This window comes from Ictalurus punctatus, chromosome 28 (assembly GCF_001660625.3).
Source record: "Ictalurus punctatus breed USDA103 chromosome 28, Coco_2.0, whole genome shotgun sequence".
Taxonomy (NCBI): domain Eukaryota; kingdom Metazoa; phylum Chordata; class Actinopteri; order Siluriformes; family Ictaluridae; genus Ictalurus; species Ictalurus punctatus.
The window spans coordinates 19,297,195-19,320,957 of NC_030443.2; the positions used below are offsets into that span (position 1 = coordinate 19,297,195).

Below are 23,763 nucleotides of genomic sequence, written 5' to 3' on the forward strand. Positions count from 1 at the left end.
AATAATCTTATAGATAAATCTAAATTCTGCAGACCAGAACATGATTGGCTCTTATATTTTATGACGCATTAACTGCAGTTATTAAATAAACACAAACCACAATGTTTCAGCGTTTAATCCTTTATTTAAAACCCCAAACGCGAGTAGCCTTAACAGTCGAGTCTGTTAGAACACCAGGCTCCTCAGATACAGTGTGTAAAATGTGGACAGTTACAGGATTCATTACTGACACAGACTATTTCAGCTTTATATTTATTACATATTAAAGGTGGTAAACAGTAACAAGGCTTTAAAATGCTATAAATAGGAAGGAAGTTCCACATGTGTTTTTGTATGATTTACTTGCTGTCTGAAATATGAAGAGCACAATTTAGTGATGAACACAGACTCACCAATGACAACATAGAGTTTTATTCTACTACACCAAAGGGTCTGCTTCATATCTGAACATGCACCATCGATTAAAATCCAATATTTCTAGCACGGGAGCTATCTGAAGTTGATATAAAGGCTGGTCTAACTGAGAGACCAGTTAGCATTAGCGTTTTTTGTAAAATGATGCACACTTCACATGAACACACTGCAGGCCGTAACTCCAGGAGAGTGAGTTTGGATAAAAAGTGGTTTGAACAGTCATAAACACTCAATACAAAAACACAAAATCGATTTTTTCTATTGGAGTGGATCTGTCCGAGGAGAGACGGGTGGGCGTGTCTTTGTCCTTATATGACTTCAAATATGACTTCAAATATGACCAAATCTTAAAATACTACTTTTTTTTACATCAGTGCCATTGATTTCCTTATACTGCAATTATAGGGACTCAAAGGCACACCCACATTTCCATATATGGTCCATATTGACACACCCACATTTCCATCTGCAACCTTCATATATTGTGGCCACTTGGACACACCCGCATTTCCATATATGGGCCCTCCAGTGACACACCCACATTTCATTTCTTAGTCACGATTTCCCAAGTGCATTTACTCCTTTTCCAAAAAAACTCGTGGCCCCACCCACATTCCCAAAGATGGACAATGATCCGCACGCACACCTCCGTGACCAAATTTTGCCTTTACATGTCGCTTTATTTAACAAACTCACTAAAAATAAAAAAAAAACGTGTCTTAACTTCACAGCATGAAGACACGCGGAAATAAAATCCACTAAACTAACGAGCTTTAAAACAAAAACACACAACTATGAGGAGGGTAGAAGCAGCAGACAAGGCCAGAGTGACCGCTAAACAATGTGTGTGTGTGTACACACACGCACACGCACACACCCTCAGGGAAATATTGCTAGAGAGTACAATACTGTACAGGGACACATCTATGAATACACACCCTGATTCTCTTATACACATACCTACACACACACACACACACACACACACACACACACACAGCAGTCTCACAGGCCGCTGGCCCCTGTGTCCTCTTCTCCTCTCTTGAGGCGTTTTTTAGCCCGGATGTCGTTCATGGCCTCCTCGATGGAGCGTGTGTCTCTCTTATTGGCCACAGGGACTATCAGAGTGAGAAAGAACCAATCAGAAATCAGGAAACAGACTAATCAATCATTTTAAAACAAGAGAGGAAGACAGTGACGGGAGTGTGTGTGTGTAAGGAAGAGTGAACAGCAGATTTTACTCTAAAATGTTCACTGAAGGTAGCGAGGGTGGGATCTTTCATAAAGGCTTCAAAACTCATTTAAGGTTGAATCAAAGTCGGCAAGTCGTGTAATTTTTCAGTCAGCAAGTCGGTCTCTCCAGGATTCCGCAGACACGAACGCAAAATCAGGCAAACTCCGCAATATTCGCAGGGGCGGCAATCTTTCACAATTACCACAGACTATCCGCAGATTCGGGCCGAGACGCATCACATGACGTCGTCACGACGCGTGTTCAGCCGAAGCCGTCTCAGATTCACCTGCGTCGAACACGAGTACAGCTAAAAGATCTCGTTTACCGACAAACATCACTGTGTAACTATTTTGTTAAAAAAAAAAAAAAAAGCACGAAAAGCTCCGCAAGTTGCATCGCAAATTTTGACAGTTCAGAACTCAAATATGGCCCCAAACATATATTATTATAAATATTATATCTCTCATATAAGTTCCACCAGGGACAAGGTTTATTTATGGAATGAACCATTTGGTTTAATAGTCTTGTGCACGTCTGTGTGTCTGTGTGTGTGTGTGTGAGAGAGACTCACCACAGCCGTACGCCTGGTTGGCCTCCAGCGTGTGGGCGGCGTCTTTAGCAGCAGACGTGCCAATCAGATGGCTGTATTTGTCTCTGTAGTTGGAGCTGGGAGACGACGGCCTCTTCTGACTCTGACTGGCTGCTTCCTCCTCCAACGCCGCCTGTTCCTGAGGAGGGAGTGGGCGGGGCAATGTGATATGAGCCAATTGGATTCATGCTAATCTGATCAACACTCGTGTTTGATGTAAAGCGTTCCAGTTCATCCTGTTCGGTTCAGTTTATTAGTAACGGATCAATGAGCTTGGTCTGGAAAGATTTCACTTATCTACGATTACACACCTACTGTTGGAAAATATGAAACCGCAGACTAGGACTGTTTAATTTGTTTAAAAACCGGATTTGGATGTGTGCACTGCTGCAGAAACAGCAGGAAAAGGGGCTTAAATATGACATTTTTGCCTTTGAACACACAAATATTTGCAGAATTTATAACCACTTCAGTGTGAGGGTTTCTCAGATATATGAGCTCTGAAAGAAGTGAAATTGGAATTTAAACAGATTATATCCTCTTCAGCCTTATTTTTTGTTGTTGTTGTTTTAAGTTTAATTTCACTTAATTTGTTAATAAAAAACTTCCGATATTAGGTTTTAAAAATTGCAGTTTGAGGCTCCTCCTCTTTCTCTCTCTCGTGTAAAGACAGGGCTGCTCACCCTCAGCTTGCGTCTCGCCTCCGCTTTGGCGTGATCCCACTCCTCTCCTCTACGGTACGCCTCCAACTCCTCATCCGACGGCGCGAACTCCTGCGCGCACACACACGCACACACACACACACACACACACACACACACACGATCAGTTCCTACTGCGAGTGTATGATATGTAAGCGGGAGCAGATAGATATCAATGCTCACCTTTTTAAAGAGCATCACGTATCTGCTTTCTTCATCCTCCCCGAACGAGAAGGAGGTCAGACCCGCCACTTCGGCCACATCGTGCCTGGGTGACGAGAGAGCAGGAAAAACACAGAGTCAACTCTAGAAGTATTGGCACCTTGCAAATAACTGAAGAAGAAGGAAAAAGAAGTGCTTGACTCACAGGATGCTTCTCTCAATCTTCCCCATGGGTGCGTACTTCTTCTTCTGCAGACTGCTGTCCTGGATGAAATCCGACACTTCCTTCTCCATCTGACCCAAACATCATCAACGAGATCATTTAGTCAATTAAAGTTCAACACTCTGACGAACACCAGGTTTCTGTTTGCACACAAAACCACTCGTACCTTCTTCCTAAACTCTGCTTTCTTTCTCCTCTCGTCCTCCTGCATCTTCTTCATGCGGGCGGCCTGCTCTGTGACGCCCCACAGGAAGTGAACACGGACATTTAGAAACCATTATGTAGCACGCTAAACATGGAACTAGCCCAGAGCTGCTCCTAACAGATGTAAAGTGGACTTTAGGATGTCAGAGGTGGCAGTTTGTACCCTTATAAAGAGGGCACAGGGCTGAATCCTGAATCCTTAATGCCTCCTTACTGAAAGCGTAGTGCACTAAACAGGAAGCATAGTCTATTATTTTCTCTATGTAGTAAATCAAAATGTATTTATTTATTTTTGTACATCATTTGTGATGATGACTGGCCATGTCCCAAACTGCAGTCTACCCTAGACTATTAAACACTACATTAACTCTATGGCTAGTCTTTAGGTGATCTTAGGTATTTTTTTCTCTTGTAAATAAAATATACATATTAAAATCAAGGGAAAAAAATAATAATATAAATAAATAAATAAATAAATAAATAAAAAAAAACTAATGTAATAACACAGATCAACAATAGAGATTTTTAAATTTATTTTTATACATCACTATTTATTAGGACCCACGATTTGGGACACAACCCTTCCAGTTTCCAATGAACGCGGAGGGCTATTTAGAGACAGCCAATCAGAATTCAGGGCAGCAGTGACGTCACCAGTATAACCTCATTTCTTCTGCTGCGATTGGAAGAATTTTTCCCCTTCAGCGCGAGCGCTACAGACTGGGGCAGCGGCGGCTGAACAAACGTCGATAAAAATATATATCTATAAACTCCATAAATGTGACGTCTTCACGAGTACAATGTGTTTAATGACTTAATTTCCATGGTATTAAAGTGTTTAAAACTGCGTACCTCGAGCTTTTCGGCGGCTTTCCTGGTCGCCGACTGTTGGAGGTTTTTCCATCGAGCTCAAGATTGAGCCCAGGAGGTCCGCCATCTTGGACTGAATGATTCTAACCGGAAACCGGAAGTCTTATGAGTAGCGGCGGCGTTACTGCTAGGGTTTAACCGCTAGAGGGCGTGCTCTCTGTATATAAAAATATAAATAAATACAATACGTCTAGTTTATTCAAATAAAACGAGACTATTATATAATCGTAACTAATAATAAATAATTTCTAATCATAATATATACATTATATTATTTTAAATGATCACAATGCTTTAAAGGAGCATTTTCATTATTCCCTTTTTTCATTTCTTCGCTCTCCATTCCTGCATTACATTTACGGTCTGTTTTAGGGGAGAGAGGAGAGGGGAAAAAAAAGGTGTATTTTCATCCCAAATGAAAACATTTTCTTTTAAAAAAAAAAAAAAAAAAAAAAAAAAAAAAAAAGGAAAGCAAGCCAAAATCTGAATTTGTTCCAATATTAATTATATTTTAATATCCTTAACTTGTGTATGGGTGGTATGCCAAACAAAAAAGGGGAAAACAACAAAAACTAAAAGACTGAGAATGACAACATTGAGAGGTTTTACACATGCTTTAAAACCTTAGTATGAGAAAAGGTAAAAAAAAAAAAAAAAGAATTAATGACTGAACTAGGCAGAAATCTGAACTGTTTGTTTTCAGAAAGAAATAAAGATGCACTGCAGGATTCACATTTAGTGTTGAGTCTTAAACATGACACGTTGCAAGAAATTGCCGAAGACAAAGACAAAAAAAAAACAAACAAAAACAAAACTGTGTAGACGTGTGCTGATATAACCTCATATCACAACATTTTATTTTATTTAAATATAAATTTATTTAGAACACATAACCCTTTAGCAGATTATTTATTAGGACACTACGGTGCTGTATTTCAGTTCTTCTCTGAGAAGGACACACAACGCTGCCTTTAAACGAATCCAGATGAAAAGAAGACAGATTTGATCCCAGGACAAAACGCTGCCTCCTTCTCAAATGGAAAATTTTATAAACGATTTTTACCCACAAGCAGCTACGAGGAAATTCAGCCTCTCTCAATAATCTCTAAATACAAATGGAGGCCTTTTATTTTTCATTCTTATTCAGGTCTTGGCCGAGATATCCAGTGCAATCCATGTTCGGTTTATAAAAGTATAATTACAATGCACAAGCGGATCATGTTATATTAAATTTAACGTTTTTTTACCCTGTGCGCTTATTTAACACTTATTTTATACAGTATGTTGGTAAAACTAACAGCAGAGAAACTTGGGTTCTCTCTCACACTCACTCACACACACACACACACACACACACACACACACACACACACACCCCATCACTAAGATCGGATTCACACCAAGAAATTCTGATTCAGTCTTTAATTTAGGAGCAGAAAATAAAATGAGAAATGTGTCGACGAGTAGCTTCATGTACAAGACAGGAACTTTTTCTTCTTCGTATAGGTTGTACTGAAAGTCCGATAAACGGCGCAGGGTTCTGAGCCGAGTCTCTCAGGGTCGGCGTGTGAAAGAACAGGACACACAGCTGATGATGAGAAGATCGGTGGGAGAGTAAGACTAGAGGCTGTGTCCCAAATGCCCTTTCAAACACGCCCTTGCTGACTTCCCCTTCGTCTTCAGAACCGTTACGTTACAGTGTGAGAGATCGACACAACTTTACTTTCCTAGCAGGGGAAAGTCAGCGGAAGTCAAGGAGGGCGTGTTAGAACACACGAACACACACACACACGAACACACACACACACGAACACACACACACACGAACACACACACACAGACCCCCGAGAACGGCTCAGAACCTCGACCGACCCGAGCTGCTCGGGTTCCCGTTAAGACTCTACGAGTCCAGGAAGTAGATCTTGTAGAACTTGTTCATCTGCTCGAGGAAGATGAAGGTGAGGACGGTGTGTGGGCCGAGCCGGGCGTAGTACGGCGTGAAACCCTTCCACAGGCTGAAGAAGCCCTCGTTCCTCACCACCTTCACCAGCACGTCCTGCACACACACAAGACACGTGTGTAAACAAAGTGAGACTCTCGGCCTTTATTTACACCACACTGACCCGAATCCGGAACCACGTCCGGGTCACGTGCACACGCATACATTATCTCTGTCTCTCTCTTCCACACACACACACAGATCTACAAAACCACTCACGAGTCCGTTCTTGTACTCTGGCTTGCCGTCGATCATGCGCATGTTCTGGATCCTGAAACACAGACATGAACGTGAGTTCTACTTCAATCACCAAACACACACAAAACACCGGCACTAAATTCCGTCCACATCGGCTCCGTCCTAAACACCGCAGCGCATTCTTACACTGTACACTGCGTAGAGACAGTCTAATTCCTGGATATTTGTAGTGCAGTAACGTCTCAAACCACACACACACACACACACACACACACACACACACACACAGGTGTGAACAGCGTCTGGGTGTCAGTGCTGTATAGCGAGGAGGCGCTCGACCTGGTTTTAGCGATGTCGACTGGCATGGAGGCGGCTGTGGTGACGAGCCCGCTGATCATACTGGCACAGAAATGACACAGGATATCATCGGAGAAATAACCTGCCAACACACACACACACACACACACACACACACACACACAGGGTACTGAACTGTCAATGTTTAACTTCATGTGTACCAGTCAGAGCTGATATCACACTTTTACAATCATGATTTACAGCATCACATTAATATATTAAAAGCATTTAAAATCAAAACCAGGGATGGAATCAGACATCCGGAAAATTATTAAACATGCATGAGACGCGAGACGTGATGTGGAAACTCGGGAACTCGCAAGGCAGTGAAACTGGAAGACCAGGAAACCCGGGGGGGGCGGAGGTAAACTAGTGCTGCGTCCCACCCACCCGGCCTCCGATCCGTCCTAAACAGTACCCGAGATTAGAATCAGCGCGTCCCGAATCATAGCACGTCGAGTTGAAAAGAGAATCCCACCCAAAAGTACCCGGACGCTCTACTGTTTCCAGGAGCTTTTCAAAGTGTGGATCTGTGTAGACTTCTTCAGATAATATTACCCACAACTCCTTGCATGAGGGGAAGAGGAGGAGGAAGAGGAGGAGTTTCATGACGGTTCGCTTTGCCGAATTCACCCTGCAAGCATGGCGGACCAGGGACGGGTATAAATCAAGGGATAGGTAGTCTAAATGAAATGATACAGTATAGTTACAGTATCTCACAAAAGTGAGTGCACCCCTCACATTTGTGTAAATATTTGATGAGATCCTTTCATGTGACACACTGAAGAAATTACACTTTGCTACAGTGTAAAGTAGTGAGTGTACAGCTTGTATTGTACCCTACTGAGCATCTGTGGGGCGTCCTCAAACGGAAGGTGGAGGAGCACAAGGTCTCTGACATCCACCAGCTCCGTGATGTGGTCATGGAGGAGTGGAAGAGGACTCCAGAGGAACCTGTGAAGCTCTGGTGAACTCCATGCCCAAGAGGGTGAAGGCAGTGCTGGAAAATAATGGTGTTCACACAAAATATCGACACTTTGGGCCCAATTTGGACATTTTCACTTAGGGGTGTACTCACTTTTGTTGCCAGCGGTTTAGACATTAATGGCTGTGTGTGGAGTTATTTTGAGGGAACAGCAAATTGACACAGTTACACAAGCTGTACACTCACTACTTTACACTGTAGCACAGTGTCATTTCTTCAGTGTCGTCACATGAAAAGATATCATCACATATTTACACAAATGTGAGGGGTGCACTCACTTCTGTGAGATACTGTATATACGGAATAATGAATGAAGAAAATCTGAAACGCAGCGAGGAGTGTGTTTACGGTGACAGTGTGTGTAATTCGGCAACAACAACAACGTTCTCTTCCGTTACATGATGTGTTTGTTAGCGTGTCCCAGGACTCACATTCTCTTTTACTACACACTCAAACGTATGTATTGTTTCCTTCATAAAAAGAGCGCGTACTTCCAGGGCATAGTACAAGCACGTGAATTGGCACGCATTTAGCAAATTTTGCTATTGCATGTTATGTCTTGCAGAACTAAACAAAGGCGTTGTATACGACTACCTGTAAAAACCAGTTAACAGCCAGAAAGGAAATGCCCTTAAGCTCCTTGAGTGAAGATGCAAAAACATGAGCGAAATCAGACAGACTGATCCGGATTAGACGTGTTCCGGTTTTTAAAACGATCACGGCTTCAGAGTATCATGATATTAATTGAGCATTTTTTTAAAAACACAAACAAAAAAAAACAAAAAAATGAAAGGAAATATATTATTCTTCCTGAGAAAGATATTTTTTTGAGCTGCGATGATGTCACAGGTGGACAAGTCAGGTTTCGCTCCTAAAAATAAAAGCAAGAGAGCTTCTTTTCTCACTGGCTTTCCATTCTCCAGCGATGCTCAAGGTCATATTAATGAGAAATGACAGACTAAAGCGCCGCTGCATCGCTCTGTTTAGGTGGAGATGAAGTGAGGGAGGAATCCCAGTTTAAACCAAAAAAAAAAAAAAAAAAAAAAAAAAAAAAGCACTGCCATTTATTTACATAGGGGTGGAGTTCGAGTTTAACAAAAGATGCGAAGGTGGAGGTCGCTCGAACATGGAGGTGTAGCGTCTCACCTGTGTCCAGCAGAGCCTGTTTAGATTGTGAATAAGAAGCCAGCTGTGCTGCATTCACTACCACTGCCCTGGCCATGGTGGGTATACAGCCCTGTAACACACACACACACACAGATTAACTTATTAACACCTACAGCCTCTCATTAACACGAGCACTAAAGGGGGCGTGGCCTCTATGACTGTCAGTCCCAGTGAAGGAGGCGTGACCTTTGTGCTCATCAATAGATGCACGAGTTGGAATTGTAGCAGGAGTGGGCGAAGCTTTCCGATTAAACAGGCCAGGTTAATGTTTAAAAACATTACACACTCCTCACACTCCTGTGTCTCTCGCTCTCTCTCTCTCTCACACACACACACACACACACACACACACACACACACACACACACACACACACACACACACACACACACACACACACTCACCCTCCACAATGTTGTGAGCCCTTCCTCCCTGGTGATCCGGATGAGGGCATTAAAGACATTTGTGTAACCCCTCCTCTGATCAAGGGGAAGACTGGCAGATGAAAAAAGAAACAAAGAAACAAAGAGGGAGAGAGAGAAAGATTATTATGCACGTACACACACACACGCACAGTTTTTCTTCAGTTTGGTGCTCACCGTCCATCTGCGGTCATGCGGATGAGCGCCACCTCAGCCGGAGTGCCGACGAACGCTCCCGTTGCTCCGGCCGTCATTCCGATCAGCGCCTTCATTAAGAAATTCGGAGGAGTCCCGTCTGCTTTTGTCAGTTTCTCGAACAGAATTGTGTAAATCCCCAAACGAGTGGTGGTGTAGGTCGCCTGCCTGAGGAGACCGGCCGAGAGACTACAGAGACGCACACGACAGGGGGGGGGTTGTGGATAACGTAAGGTGGACTAGCAACAAACCGTGTACATGCTCCATATCCATAAATACCTCCTTCACAGAAATTCTCCCTTCACATACCCCCCCTCACCAAATGTAAATATGCCCTCCCCTCTGCACTAACTGCCCCCTCACCCTGTGTAAATGCCCCGGATTCCTTCGTTGCGCAGGATGCTGGCCACAGCGTGCAGACTCGTCTTATATTCACGAGCCTTTGAACCCTGACCGCTCAACTGCATCCTGTTCTTCACCAGGTCCAACGGCTGAACAAACACCGTAGCCGCCATCCTGAGAGAGAGAGAGAGAGAGAGAGAGAGAGAGAGAGAGAGAGAGAGAGAGAGAGAGAATATCGATCAGTAAATGAGCCAGTAACTCAGAAGGAGTCTGTATTTAATCTAACCACTATCTCTGAATAAATGTTTAAAATTTAAATGACAGACACTTAAAGCTGCAATCAGCAACTTCAGCAAAGCTTATCTGAAGTTACGGAGCTATTTCAGAACAAATACAGCCTCTGTTACGCTGAAAAACCGGATGCTGGAGCTGAACTGATCTGAATTAACAGCCAACATGATTGTCATGCGAAAGTACGTGCTTGTTTGACTGGTCTGATTTGACGATGGTGGTTCACACGGCTCGTTCGTTTTTTTCCCCCTCTTCCTTTACTGTGTGTAGTGCCACAGAAAGCAGAGTTTTTCCCTACTTAAATATTCAAGCCAGACATGAAGAATGAATGAATGAATGAATGAATGAATAAATAAATAAATAAATAAATCAATGACAGCACCTTTAATCTACCGAATGTGTATGCTGGGCAAAGACAAAGACAAATATTCACTGCAAACACACAGACATGAAAAGAAAAAGAAAGAAAGAAAAAAAAAAAAAACACTGCGTAAGAAATGATGTCACAAACAGCCTTATCTCAGTTTGGACCCAAATGACAGGGGCTGACTGTAAACAAACAGCACACGGCTGAAAAAACGTCGTATAACGAAGTCCCGAATATCCTGGACCACATGATGACCGAGACAACGCTTGAACCATTCTGGACATGTTTACGATTTAGATCAGATGTTCCCAACACTGGTCCTGGATGCAAATGCAGGACAGCAAGAACCTGTTATGTAGGAGACCTAGATTTGGTTATTTATCATCAACATCATCATTTCGTGCACATGTTGGACCAGGAACTGTTCGAATCATTGCTTCAGTACTGTTGATCTGGGTGTTTTTGGACTCTGACAGCACATTCCTAGCATCTGTGACCTTTAAGGTGGAGGAACAGATCAGTCTGAAGCACATGCTTGCTTTGTGGTAGAAGTCTGGCCTCCATACTGGTGTAGAAGACCTTCAGCATTGCCAAGGTTCCTCAAACTTAAAAAAAAAAAAAAACAATCAGCATCTAACTAATTTAATTTGGAAGCCATGTTTCTAAGTGGAAATGATGGATTCCCAGTTATATTTGATAGCCATTTCCATGGATCAGGGAAGTTTTAAAGCCGTGAAGACACTGAGCAAACTGGAAATCCTGCAGCACATAGCAGAAGATAATAATGTAAAAAAAAAAATAAAATAAAAAAAAAACACAACAGTTTTTTTTTAAAATAAGTAACCCCCCTCCCTCCTTATATGCAACGTTTACAAGCGTTAACAACACTTTGTCCTTTACATACCCAGCCAAGCCTCCGAACAGGAACTTGATAGACTTTGGGGAGGTTTTGGGTTTTACTGACTGCGACGCTTCTGCCATGTCTGCGGTGTTTTATTCTTCTTGGGGTTTCTCAGACACTCGGATCCTCCACCACCACCGTGTTCAGCAAGGTGACACACCGGCGAGCGCGCACGTAAATACTCTGAACCAATCAGAAACAGGAATTATGGTCACGTGAACAGGGTGCGCGCACGTAAACGCGAAAAAAAACCCCCACTACGCTAACGGCTACAATAAAAAAGCCCCAAATATCCGCACTAAATTATACGTCAGAATAGCATCACTACATACGTAGTAAATGTATTTATTATAATATCAGTATTTTAGTAGTATAGTGTGAAATTGTGAAACGAGAAAGAAAATTTTAGTCGCTGAAGCGGACCACGTAACCGTGTACCAGCCAATGGGATTCAACTATTTTGGTCACGTGACCACAAACTGCTCACGTAATTAGCAAGTCTGTGAAGATTTAAGCTAGCCGTTTAGCTGTTGTTGTTGTTGTTTAACATACTACTGCATGAATAGAACGCAGAATAGTTCGCAATGCTAACATTGTAAATAATGTTATATTAATAATTATGAAATAGTGTTTACTACAGTACTATTAAAATTGTCGAAAGGACAAGGCAATGGAATGGAAAGAGTTTAGTCACGAACATGGAAACGGTTGATCCAATGAGAAGCCAGGGATTCGGTCACGTGATGTGAGGCGTTCGTTGCGAGCGTTTACTCTTAAAGGGGCATGCACACGTAAAAGTAAAAGTGAAGGACTGATTCTACAGACAGATTACGTAATCCTGCACCGCAAATAAACATCATGTCCTTGCGTGTGTCCTGTATGTTCTGAATGAAAACATGACCTTGGGTGACCTTAAGTTGAATAAAGATTAGTTAATTAATATATAATTATAGCACAGTTATTTACATTGACTCATTTAGCTGATGCTTTTATGCAAAGTGGCCTATAACTGAGAATGGGGTGTCCAGGATAGAACCAATCCGTGCGTCCCAAATTGCACACTTATGCACTATTCTACGCCATTTTGTAGTATGAATAGTGTGATTAGTGTGTTCACACTGAAACACCCCAGAAACAAAGTGCACTTTAAGTTCACAGATGATTAACATAAATAGTAAACTGTACCAATTCATTTTTGTTATCTGTTTGGCTAATGCTGCTAATGCTGGTGCCAACGCATTACGTGCGTCTGACATAATTTGCCCTTACCCGGGAAACAGCATATACTTCCGGTTAGTACAAAACCGAAAGTGTGCCATTTGAGACGATACTACCATTCTAAAATTCATACACTAGACGTCAGAGTGTATAGTGCATAGTATAAGTGTATAGTATGTCATTTGGGACTTTTCTGGGGTGGAAATCTAGTGTGGAGTAAAATACTAATTTGCATCCATAAAAAATAACATAATGTGGCTCCGCCTATCTGTGTAATGCCTGAGTAGATCCCCATCAGACATAAAACACACACACAGTTAAGCAACATGTATTTGTTGTCTAACAAGTTACAAAAAAGTCATAGCTAAGATAAGATTAGGCCACATCTTCTTCAGTAGTGTTGAGAATTCAATATCACCGTTAGCTAACAACAGCTAGAAGAAACGTCTTGAAGAAATCCAATGTTATGCCTCCAAGTTATTTCTTTAGATTGTAAAATGTTTGCTCACCTGTTTGTCGGTTATAGGTAAAAGTTTGCTTCTGTGTGTTGGCTAGCTGAACACGCTTCTTCCTATGTAATATTACACTCGAGGGAAAATGCTGAAATTAATTTTAAAAATTGCCGAGGTGTTGTAGTGTAAATTCTGTTATTATTCAGATTAGCCTATCACAGAGATTTATTAAATCGTTCACTTTTGCATCATATGACATTGGTGTTATTATTAGTAGTAATGTTGTTGTTGTTAATAATAATAATAATAACCACCCCTAGCCTTAATCAAGGACCCAGCAGGGGCAGCTTGGTGGTATTATGGGATTTAAACTCACAACCTTCTATCAGTAGTCCATGACCTTAACCACTGAGCCACCACTGCCTGGAATGCAGCATCATACAGTGATTTGTGTGTGTGTGTGTGTGTGTGTGTGTGTGCGTATAAAATTGAGACGCTGGTGAAGGGAGAGTGTAATTGTCAGAGAGAGAGAGAGGGAGAGACAGAGAAAGAGAGAGAGAGAGAGAGAGAGAGAGAGAGAGAGAGAGAGAGAGAGAGAGAGCTGTGGTTGTGCAGGCTGCAGTAATGTGAATGCTGATTTGATGATAATTCCTGCAGTCAGTCTGCATTGTTTAATTCATGCAGTGCGTCAACTGCCAACACCCAAAACCCCCACATTTCTCATGCACACAGACACACACACACACAGGACTGAGAGCACTAACATACTGTACTCTGTGTGTGTGTGTGTGTGTGTGTGTGTGTGTGTGTGTGTGTGTACCAGCTCTACTCCCTAAAATGTTCTGTTATACAACAAACAAAAATCACATACTGTAGAAATATATAAAAACAAAACATAAACAAATGATTAATGAAGTATAAATTAGCTTATTTTTAAAAAATGAAGAAAGAAAATACCTGTGGACTCCTTTTGAATTTTTTTTTGTCACTCTTCTGTGCTGTATTAGTATATATGTATTGATGTGTATGCAAAATGTGTGTGCGTGTGTGTGTGTGTGTGTAAGAAAAGCAGTTAGAGCATCTGTGAGCGTATGTCATTATCAGCAAAGTCATTCTACAAATCCCACAGCACTGCACCTATATTTACCTATGATGCTTTGCTGCCAGGGGCAACTTCTCTCAGATGAATGAATAGTTCATTAACTAACTACACACACACACACACACACACACACACACACACACACATAAGTAAGCCTGAGAGTGGATTTCTTCAGCCTTGTAGTTCCATTGTCTATACAGTGTAAGTCAGATGTGTGTGTGTGTGTGTGTGTGTGTGAATATATAACGCTGTAACTGTGACACAAAAATATGATCTAGTTGTTATACTATACTAATGTTATTAATCACGATGAAATGCATTTCTTCCAGGTCGAAGGCATCACACAGACATTGCTGTCACAAGGGGTGGAGCTTAAGGTCATTTGGATCAGCCAATCACAAACTTGATCATGTGACATCACCACTAGCTTCGTCTTCACTTCTTCAGCTTGAGTGCTCAGAATAAAGAACTGTTTTTCATGTTGATCCATTTTGAAAAAGAAAAAAAAAACACCTTAAACTCTGTGTTGTATGCTAGATGCAACACAACTCCAGAAGTATTGGCACCCTTACTGGACAAAAATGATTGTACAACACAAAACTGATACAAATTATGTTCGCTGAGACGTGGTGAAATCACTGTACTGTCAATGAAATCATATTTGGGAAAATTATCGGCACTCCAAAAGAATATTTAAAAAAATATTTTCAGAAACTCTTGCACATGTAAAATCACATCATCATTCATCAGCATGGGGGGGGGGGGGGGGGGGGGGGGGGGGAGACAAAGAGCTTTCAAAACATAACAGACAGATGGCTGTTCGCTGCAAGTGGAGCGTATAAAATTGATTTCATAAATTTTTTTAAAAACCCACCAGGAATTAGACTCACGACCAAAAGTCATAATCAGACTTTTGGCCTTGAACACCATCAGCATGTTCTGCACGAGTTCTTCTCTCCAGAAAACACGGAGCGTCACAAAACACATGTATTACTCGTAATGGTGCCAATACTATTGAAACAAGGGTTTTGTAAATAAGTTTTTTTTTTTTTTAAATGCACATCTTAGGAAAATTTTATGTTTAAAAGCATGAAGTATCTGTAAGCTGAAAACAGCGCTTGTCGCATGTGCTATTCATTTTTGCTCATTATCCGTGAAGGGTGCCAGTAATTCCGAACGTCCGAAAACGGTGCAAATGTGTGTACTTACACTGAGGTGCACAATCACACGACACATCTGACATTGATTAAAGAGCCTAAAAACATTGCAGTGAGTTTCTTCAGACATTTTAAAGGCAAGCATGAATACATTCGATACAGGGTTTGAGTGAATCATTTTTTTTTTTTTTTCTTGGTGCAAGACATTAAAATAGAACAGACACAGGCAGGGTTACGGAGGATTTTTTTTTCTGTGCTCTAAACGTGTATGTACGCTGCTCAGGTCAGATCTTCGTCTTCGTATAACTAAGATCTTGCTAACTATAATACATCACATGAAAAAAAAAAAAAGAAACCATTCAAAGCATTCGCGTTTGAACGTGAGTCCGGCTTCTCTCAGGTCCAGCTCAAGTACAATGTTTAATTTTTTAAAATAAATAAATAAAACGGTTGAGGTTAGTGACATAATCATGAACGTGTCCTTATTGTAGAGCGGCCACTCGAGCCGATTCTCTTCAGCAGTAAAGGGATTCATATCACTGCCCTGAAATACAGGATTAATACAGGATTCTACATCCAAAGGCTGATTTTTGATTCATTCATTGATTGTTTGATTCATTGATTCGTTCATCTTTAGTCAGCACTTCATCCTGACTTGATTGCTTTTATAAACTGGCACTGGATGAAATTGAACTCAGATGTGCACCATAAGACGGCCGTCTTGAATCTCGGCTGTACGCGGCACAACTTGTGAGCAAAGAGTTCACAAAGTGATTCGAGTCAATTCACAAATGAACACATCGGATTTTTCGACTCTCCACACCATACCAAGATTGTTCTTGAGAACCGTGAAACTGTGCGCATGAGATACTGGAGGTGGTCCACGTTTTTTTTTTAAGCCTGAAGGATATTTGTGGATCGTCACTCCGAGTGGTGATTCGAGTGAATCAAATGAATCATGTCGTTTGAGTTGCTTCATAAGAATCAAACAGCTTAGAATGGTTTGAACGGAGTGCAGAGGAGAGGAGCACCAGACCACCAGACGCTGCGTTGCGTCTGCTGTTGCCGGGCAGATTTGCGGCTGTGTCCCAAATCACAGTGGTCCATGAGGGAACATTGAGTGGAGTGACTCAGCAAATGAAATTCCATCAGAACCCATCAAAGTGAGTGACAGCGAGTCAGACACGGTCATCTGGGTGCGAAAACAAACGAAACTTTCTGATTACATTCCCGACATCTTGCTGGAAAAAACGGATCCTCCAGTGTCATTAAAAAAGCTTCACTCGCTTTCTCTTTCTCTCTCTCTCTCTCTCTCACACACACACACACACACACACACGGCTAATAAACAAACATGCTCCGCTACGTGTCCTGAAAGCTAAATCCACATCATAACAGTCATAAATAAATCTCACTGCTCAAACTGTAGTGTGTTTCCCATCCTTCCATCCTCATGCTAATGTCTATGCTAATCTGTGGTGTGAAAGTTAGCGTACGGACGAAAGCAAGTTGTCCAAATAAACGATGATGTAGCAAATGTGTGTTGTATCCCAAACACTAGCAACTAGCGTTACTACAATTCACTCTAAAAATAAAAAATAATAAAATAATACATACAGATTGAGACATACAGGTGTGTTATACGAAAGAGTCGCTAGTGCTAAACACTCAGCTATACCTGGCACGAGATGCAGGAATGCTAAACATGTCTTTTGTGTCTCAGTAAAAACATACTTTATGATTTATTTCATTTGTAAACGGGGACTTGGTCGAAACACACGTAAGCAGAAAATAAAAACACGTAAATCTTGAAAATTAAGCCTTTTTTTTTTTTTTTTAGAACAAAGTTTGTGCATGTTAGCATTTGGGAAGTCGAAATGGCGGCTACTGTGGCAGGAACGCTAACTATTGCTTGGGATAAGTAGAGAATAGCGCAACATTTCACACAGGTCCAGTCGCTGAAAACTGAAACCCATCACATGGTCACGTGTTGCGTACCCGCTTCAAATGATTTCACAGAAATGTCAATTATGGAAACAAACTGGATAGAGTCGCTAAAGCTAGCTAGCTAGCTAGCATGCCTCCGTTTTTTGCTATTAAAATATTGCAGAAAAGTTGTGAAATAGGGCAGTTATTTAATCAAAATAAAAATGGGAAGCTAAAAATAATAAAAATAGATATACCTAGCCTGGGTTGTCAGTGAAGTAGCTAAACATGTATAGCTAAAGAGCGGGAGCGTCTCTATGTTCCCCAGATTGGAACATGGTTTTGTGAATAAAGTAAAGTTGCAAAGTAAAAACACTTGTTTAAAAGACATTTAAAAGGGCACCACTTTTCCCACCTATACCTACAACATGCTCATGCACGAATGCACGCTCTGTAATAACTTAAGTGCAAAACGTGAAAACGTCCCAATTTGACCGGCGATGATGTGTGCCTCATCATCCATGACATGTGACTTGGGGCAAAAATAAAAAGGATTGATTATTTTTCCTGCCTCTTTAATTATGTAGGATGTGGAGGGACTTGGAGGCCCGACTAACCAGAATAAAAACACGGTATAGTCAGGGCTTCAGACCATTGCCTCCACACAGGAGGTGCATCCTTGAAATGATATAGAGCAGGTGATTTAAAGCTGGAGCGATACTTTACCGGGACATGTTCATCCTTAACTTTTTGTTCCTTTTATGACTGTTTCCTGTGTTTTATAGGCCACAGTCCGGCGTTTCTGCAGTTTATTGTGAACAGTTCGGTACTGTTCATGCACGGAGTTGAGCTGTATGGATGTATGAACGTAGACTTTTTTTTTACCGTTTTTAGAGCAGCACAAATAACTTTCACACATTTCAAGTGTGGATGAAGGATGGATAGTAATGTATGTTTAAACTAATGTATGCTGTTATTCATTTAAAATGTGTTTTTGGTGTTTAACGTTAAAAGGTAATAAAGTTAATAGAGCCCTGGGAGTCCTGACGACTACTTAAAACCTTTTGAAAAGTTTACTTAATGTGAATATTGAACTGGGGAACATAGGACCCTGGGAAGATAGGAATGACCCTAAACAGCCATAACAGCTGATGGAAACACACCACCATCTGCACTGAAACTTTTTTTTTTTCAGAAAAATGAGCAAGAATCAAGCTTTATGGCATCTAACGTCTTCATACTGACCAGCGTCCACACACACACACACACACACACACACACACACACACACACGATGGAAGTTTCTCTTCATGTTATCATTGTCACTGATGTCTAGAATGATTTCTCTGGTCTCCCTGACCTTTGACCTCTGACACTTTTTGCTTCAGAGATAGAAAAAGAGTTATCGCATGAGTCATACACACACACACACACATACACTCACACAGAGAGAGAGAGAGTGGGGACTGTCTTAAAGGGCCATGCGCACAGTTTGTCAATCACGGTGACACTATGGAGGAAGAAATAAGTTCATACATTCGCTCCATTTCGCACACCAGTCGTCGCCATGGCGATTTGTCCATCCGCCATTCGGGGGATGTGAATAATGGCGGGAGAATGATTACGAGGAATAAATGACACTGAGTCGGTTCTGTGTGACTCCTATTGCAGGCCATGAGAATGAGTCAACACACACACACACACACACACACACACACACACAATGCTTTTCCACCGACACAGCAGCAGAACATTAATCTAGAACCGTCCTATGATTGTCAACCAACAAATTTCCGGTTCTGTTCTAGCACCACAAATCTGTTGGCCTTCAATGAATCAAAAATTTTAAACAACTCCTTTAAGTGAATCAATTGACTTGATTCACAGGCACGAACAAATCATAAGGTTTTTTTTTTTACCTAGCACATTCTTGATTAGCCGAACCTGTGAGTTTGCGCTAGTTCTGGAACGAAAGCGACAATGCTAGCGATGTTAGCAGCCTTTGTGTGAACGTTAATATTAACGTAAATATTCCTCAGCACTACCGACTCACTAGTTCATGAGTTGACATTCTGTGCTAGCTCTATGAGATGTAATTAAGTTACGTTACGTTAGCAAATACAAAATATGAACGTTAAACTAAAGGTAGCCAGCTACGAGACAAATGATTAGCACAGTGCCACTCTCTGTGCTATGTATAAAGTACTCAAAAAAACCACGGTTGTTTTTTTTTTTTATGCCTACATTAGGCCACGCCCTCGTCGGATTATTCAGCTCTTAAAATGGTGGAAAAGTGGGAACGGTTCATAAAAAGGTTCTGTGTTGGCGGAAAAGTGGGTTAACACACACACACACACACACACACACACACACACACAAGTTGTGTTTTGCTGCTTGGGGTTGGGGTTAACGTCATCGGCAGTGAAGAGCAGCTACACATACGCACACAGACACACACACACACACGCACCAAAAGCCTGCTGCACGGCATCCTGGGAAAAGGAACTGAGTTTTTTTTTGTCAACTCCGCCCCCTTCTCCGAAGTGTTTCACCTGGAAGACATGATGTTCTCTCTTATTCAGATATTAGTCTGTCTGTATTTTTTTTTCTTGTAGAGAGGAAAATCTCTCCTTTTGTTTTTAACGGTGTAGCGATGTGTCTGTGAAATGTTTATAAAAGATCGAGAGTGGGTTTGGTTCGGATCGTTCTGGAAGCCCGGTGGTTTGCAGGAGCCATGCAGGAAGATGGAGTACACAGGAAGGGGAGGAAGCGAAAGCCATCCTTTTGTCCCGCTCGCACTCGGCTCTCGTCGTTGCGTTCTCGTCATCTCGTTTCCTTCCTCACGCGCGGGACTCTTTCTTGGAGTGAGGCTTGTTGCCCAGCAGCGCGTCGATCTCGTTTACCGTCTGAGGAGTCATCTGAGAGAGAAACTGCAGAAGAACAGAGGTGTGACCATGTGTGTGTCAGAAATAATGCATTATACGCGCCATACACAATAAACCTCAACCAAAAGCAGCGTGAGAAGGTGTGGCCTCCGTACATGGCAGTCACAGTGAAGGAGGCGTGGCCTCTGTGCATGTCAGTCACAGTGAAGGAGGCGTGGCCTCCGTACATGGCAGCCACAGTGAAGGAGGCGTGGCCTTCATGCATGTCAGTCACAGTGAAAAAGGCGTGGCCTCTGTGCATGTCAGTCACAGTGAAGGAGGCGTGGCATGGCATGTCAGTCACAGTGAAGGAGGCGTGGCCTTTCTGACTTAACAAAGTAAAGACGCCTCAAAAGTAAGGTGGCTTCAATTAATGTTTATAAGTGTGTATATCCATGTATGTGTGTGTGTGTGTGCGTGTGTGTGTGTGTGTGTGTGTGTGTTACCCTCAGCGCTCCCAAGTTTTCCAGTAGCTGATCTGCGTTTGAGACTCCCAACAATACAGAACTAACACCTTCACTGCGCAAACACCAGGCTGAAAGAAACAGAGAGACATGCAATAAATGAAAATAGTAGTTATAAAATTATTATTATTATTATTATTATTATTATTATTACCAATAGCGAGCTGTGCGGCGGTGCAGCCGAGTCGGTCAGCCAGTAGGTGGAGCTCTTTGATCTTAGCCAGCTGTCTCCGACCTTCTTCACTGTGAACACGCTCCTTCAGCCACTGATAGCCCTGACACACACACACACCACACAAACACACACACACACACACACACACCATTTGAACTTAAGTGGTCGATCCTTAAAGTATAAAGCGTTGTAAACGTGTGCTCTTATGGTTGGATCACACTGAGCACTCATCCACTTTAGGTTTGAGCCTCCATCAGCCAGAGGAATACACACACACACACACACACACACACACACACACACACACACACACACACACACACTCACACACATGAGTACCAGCTGTAAAAGGACCATATGGAAAAACAGAGAGCGAGAGAGAGAGCGAGAGAGAGAGCGAGAGAGCGCAAGATGACTCACTTTCATTGCAGCTCTAGAACATTCTGGAACGCCATCACTGTATTTCCCGGTGATCAAACCACACGCCAACGGAGACCAGGTCATCGCCCCCACACCTGACGGAGGGAGAGAGACGGAGAGAGGAATGAAAAATGCTTTGCAACTGATGTTTGATGCTCCATTCAGCTAGAAAATCTGAAAATCAGTCTCTGACTGACGGAGGGGGTGGAGGAGGTGAGCGATAGAGAGAGAAAAAAGACAGAGACAGACAGAGAGAGGGACAGAGAGAGGGAGAGAAAGAGAGATGCAGAAAGATGGCCTTGTTTTAAACAGGCCTCATTCCAAACACGGAAACTCCAAATGTAGATACTAATTGCTCTATAATGACTTTTCGTTTAAGGGCAGAAATGTGTGTGTGTGTGTGTGTGTGTGTGTGTGAGAGAGAGAGAGAGAGAGAGAGAGAGAGAGAGAGTGATATCAATTTCCAGCCATCAGCAGAACCCTTGCCAAATTGCACTATAATGATTATTATACGTTATATAATCACATCACTGGTGGGCGGGACGCTCTTCCTCTCTGACTGTCAATCAAACCGACTCTGGCCAATCACAGTTAGCTCATGTATATTATAGACTATTTTTCATCTCAGTCTGAGTTTGTAACTAATAATATTTACACCACGGCGCTGCTATAAAGAGATATAAAGAGAGAGAATAAAGAGAGAGAATAGAGAGGGGGCTGGTGAGGGGACGAGTGTTTATAGCTCCTATAACGTAAGTGAGAACAGGAACGAACTCATAGTTATAAATGGATAAAAGGTAGGAGAGGTCTACTTTGATAATGCTGTGGTAGAAGAGGAATAAAACACTACGTTACGTGTGTTTCAGTGAGTTTTACAGACGAACCGATTTTGTGGTAGAGCTCAGGCAGCTGCACTTCCACTTTGTCCCTCTGGAAGTAGTGATACTCGGCCTGTTCACACACCGGGGGGATCAGATTGAACTGCCGAGCCACCGAGTACGCCTCCTAGTGGTGGGAGGACACAACAACATAATAAAGAATAAGAAAGAGGGATGCGGAATAAGGGGATCGATTCACAATAAACAAACCCGTGAAACAGAAACGGATCATACCATTATCTCCATAGCGCTCCAGCGGGACGTCCCCCAGTACATGGCCATGCCTTGGTTTATGACAAACGTCATCGCACGCACCACCTCTGCAACACACACACACACCTAAATGAGCGCTCAGTCTTTATCAGGGTTTAAATACGCAAAATGACGCACTTAAGGTCATTCAAAACTCACCCTCCATCGGACTGTTGACGTCGTTTCGATTTGCAAAGACAATGTCCACGTAATCCAGCTGCAGTCTTGATAAAGAACCTCGAAGACCTGCCAGTGAATGACATCATCATCATCATCATCATCATCATCAATAACTCATTATAATAATAACACATCAATAATTACTTAAATAAATAAAATGTCTTTTTATACTGGTTACTGTATGTTAGGTGGCTTGTTGGATTTATCAAAAGATCTGGACGTGTACGAGTGGCCATTTGCAATACGAAGGAATGATGACAAGGCAAAAAACAAAACAAAACCAGTGGGATCGGTCAGAAACCTGGTGAATTCTGACTGATCGGGTGGAGATATTACAGCATATCAATCTGCGGTGTTTAAAAAAATAAAACTCTCCCAGAAAGCTTTGAAAGATGGATGCTTGTACAGCTATAGCTGCTGTGGTTTGCGTTATGCCAAACAGAACAGTCCTGCAGGCTGAGTGAACGCAAAGCGCCTTTAGGGACGTGCTAAAAGGCTTAACATGAAAAACAGTGATTTTCACACTGATTCTGAGGTGTGTTATTTAATTTCGGTCTAACTAGTCAGGTTTCGAAGCTGTATCTATATAGCTACTACTGTTTCTCACAGGAGCTAAAAAGATATGCTGGACAGGCCACGCCCACAAGCGACAGCAGTGAACGCGGCGTATAGACACAAATATACTTTAAAAACTTTTTTCAAAATGCAGCATCCAAAACATCTCCGTCCGTCTGGTTTCCGAGTCAAGCTGTGACGTTTACGATAAACACACTGACGGCTCTTTAAAACTTTCCGCCGCCATCGTGATTGTTGTCATGATCTGCGTCTCGAATCTAAAACCCATCACTGCACATTCAAAAGTATCGATGAATCGATGAATCGAGGAAGACTGGTGCTCAGTAGGCCTGAGGGTTATAAAATTCCTGGACACTAGCTGTGATCGGAAAACAATCTAGTAGTAGTTGCTACAGTAAGTATGAGATTTGATCACATG

At 42.1% G+C, this 23,763-nt stretch overlaps 3 protein-coding genes across 3 annotated transcripts in view; all 3 read right to left on the minus strand.

Annotated features, from left to right (window-relative positions):
- Positions 1-104: 104 nt before the first annotated feature.
- On the minus strand, positions 105-4,499 carry spag7 (sperm associated antigen 7). Its single transcript, XM_017460266.3, has 7 exons — positions 4,380-4,499; positions 3,490-3,557; positions 3,306-3,394; positions 3,122-3,206; positions 2,921-3,010; positions 2,220-2,376; positions 105-1,532 (listed from the first exon to the last, which is right to left on the minus strand). The coding sequence occupies exons 1-7, from the start codon at positions 4,462-4,464 to the stop codon at positions 1,420-1,422; spliced, it is 687 nt and encodes a 228-aa protein (XP_017315755.1). The 5' UTR covers positions 4,465-4,499; the 3' UTR covers positions 105-1,419.
- A 1,311-nt stretch (positions 4,500-5,810) lies between these two features.
- Positions 5,811-11,769, minus strand: slc25a11 (solute carrier family 25 member 11). The gene is given in 8 exon segments (NM_001201090.1): positions 5,811-6,453; positions 6,616-6,667; positions 6,934-7,033; positions 9,083-9,173; positions 9,508-9,598; positions 9,703-9,909; positions 10,084-10,236; positions 11,625-11,769. Coding segments are annotated over 8 exon segments (927 nt in total). The 5' UTR covers positions 11,702-11,769; the 3' UTR covers positions 5,811-6,297.
- A 3,732-nt stretch (positions 11,770-15,501) lies between these two features.
- The window catches only part of LOC108260165 (voltage-gated potassium channel subunit beta-2), a 26,707-nt gene continuing 18,445 nt past the window's right edge, over positions 15,502-23,763 (minus strand). Inside the window, exons 8-14 of the mRNA XM_017460232.3 lie at positions 22,749-22,835; positions 22,572-22,657; positions 22,344-22,464; positions 21,460-21,554; positions 21,019-21,139; positions 20,847-20,935; positions 15,502-20,406 (exon numbers count right to left, since the gene is read on the minus strand). Of these exons, the coding sequence (XP_017315721.2) occupies positions 20,317-20,406; positions 20,847-20,935; positions 21,019-21,139; positions 21,460-21,554; positions 22,344-22,464; positions 22,572-22,657; positions 22,749-22,835 (689 nt within the window). The 3' untranslated portion in view covers positions 15,502-20,316. The remainder of the gene's footprint in view (positions 20,407-20,846; positions 20,936-21,018; positions 21,140-21,459; positions 21,555-22,343; positions 22,465-22,571; positions 22,658-22,748; positions 22,836-23,763) is intronic.

What these genes read in the sequence shown, in the direction of transcription:
- spag7 (XM_017460266.3), bottom strand. Translation starts at nt 4,464, where the DNA reads ATGGCGGACCTCCTGGGCTCAATCTTGAGCTCGATGGAAAAACCTCCA. An exon ending in AAGATTGAGAGAAGCATCCT is followed by an intron (nt 3,207 to 3,305) that starts GTGAGTCAAGCA and finishes CTCGTCACCCAG; the next exon opens with GCACGATGTGGCCGAAGTGG. An exon ending in CAACCAGGCGTACGGCTGTG is followed by an intron (nt 1,533 to 2,219) that starts GTGAGTCTCTCT and finishes TCACTCTGATAG; the next exon opens with TCCCTGTGGCCAATAAGAGA.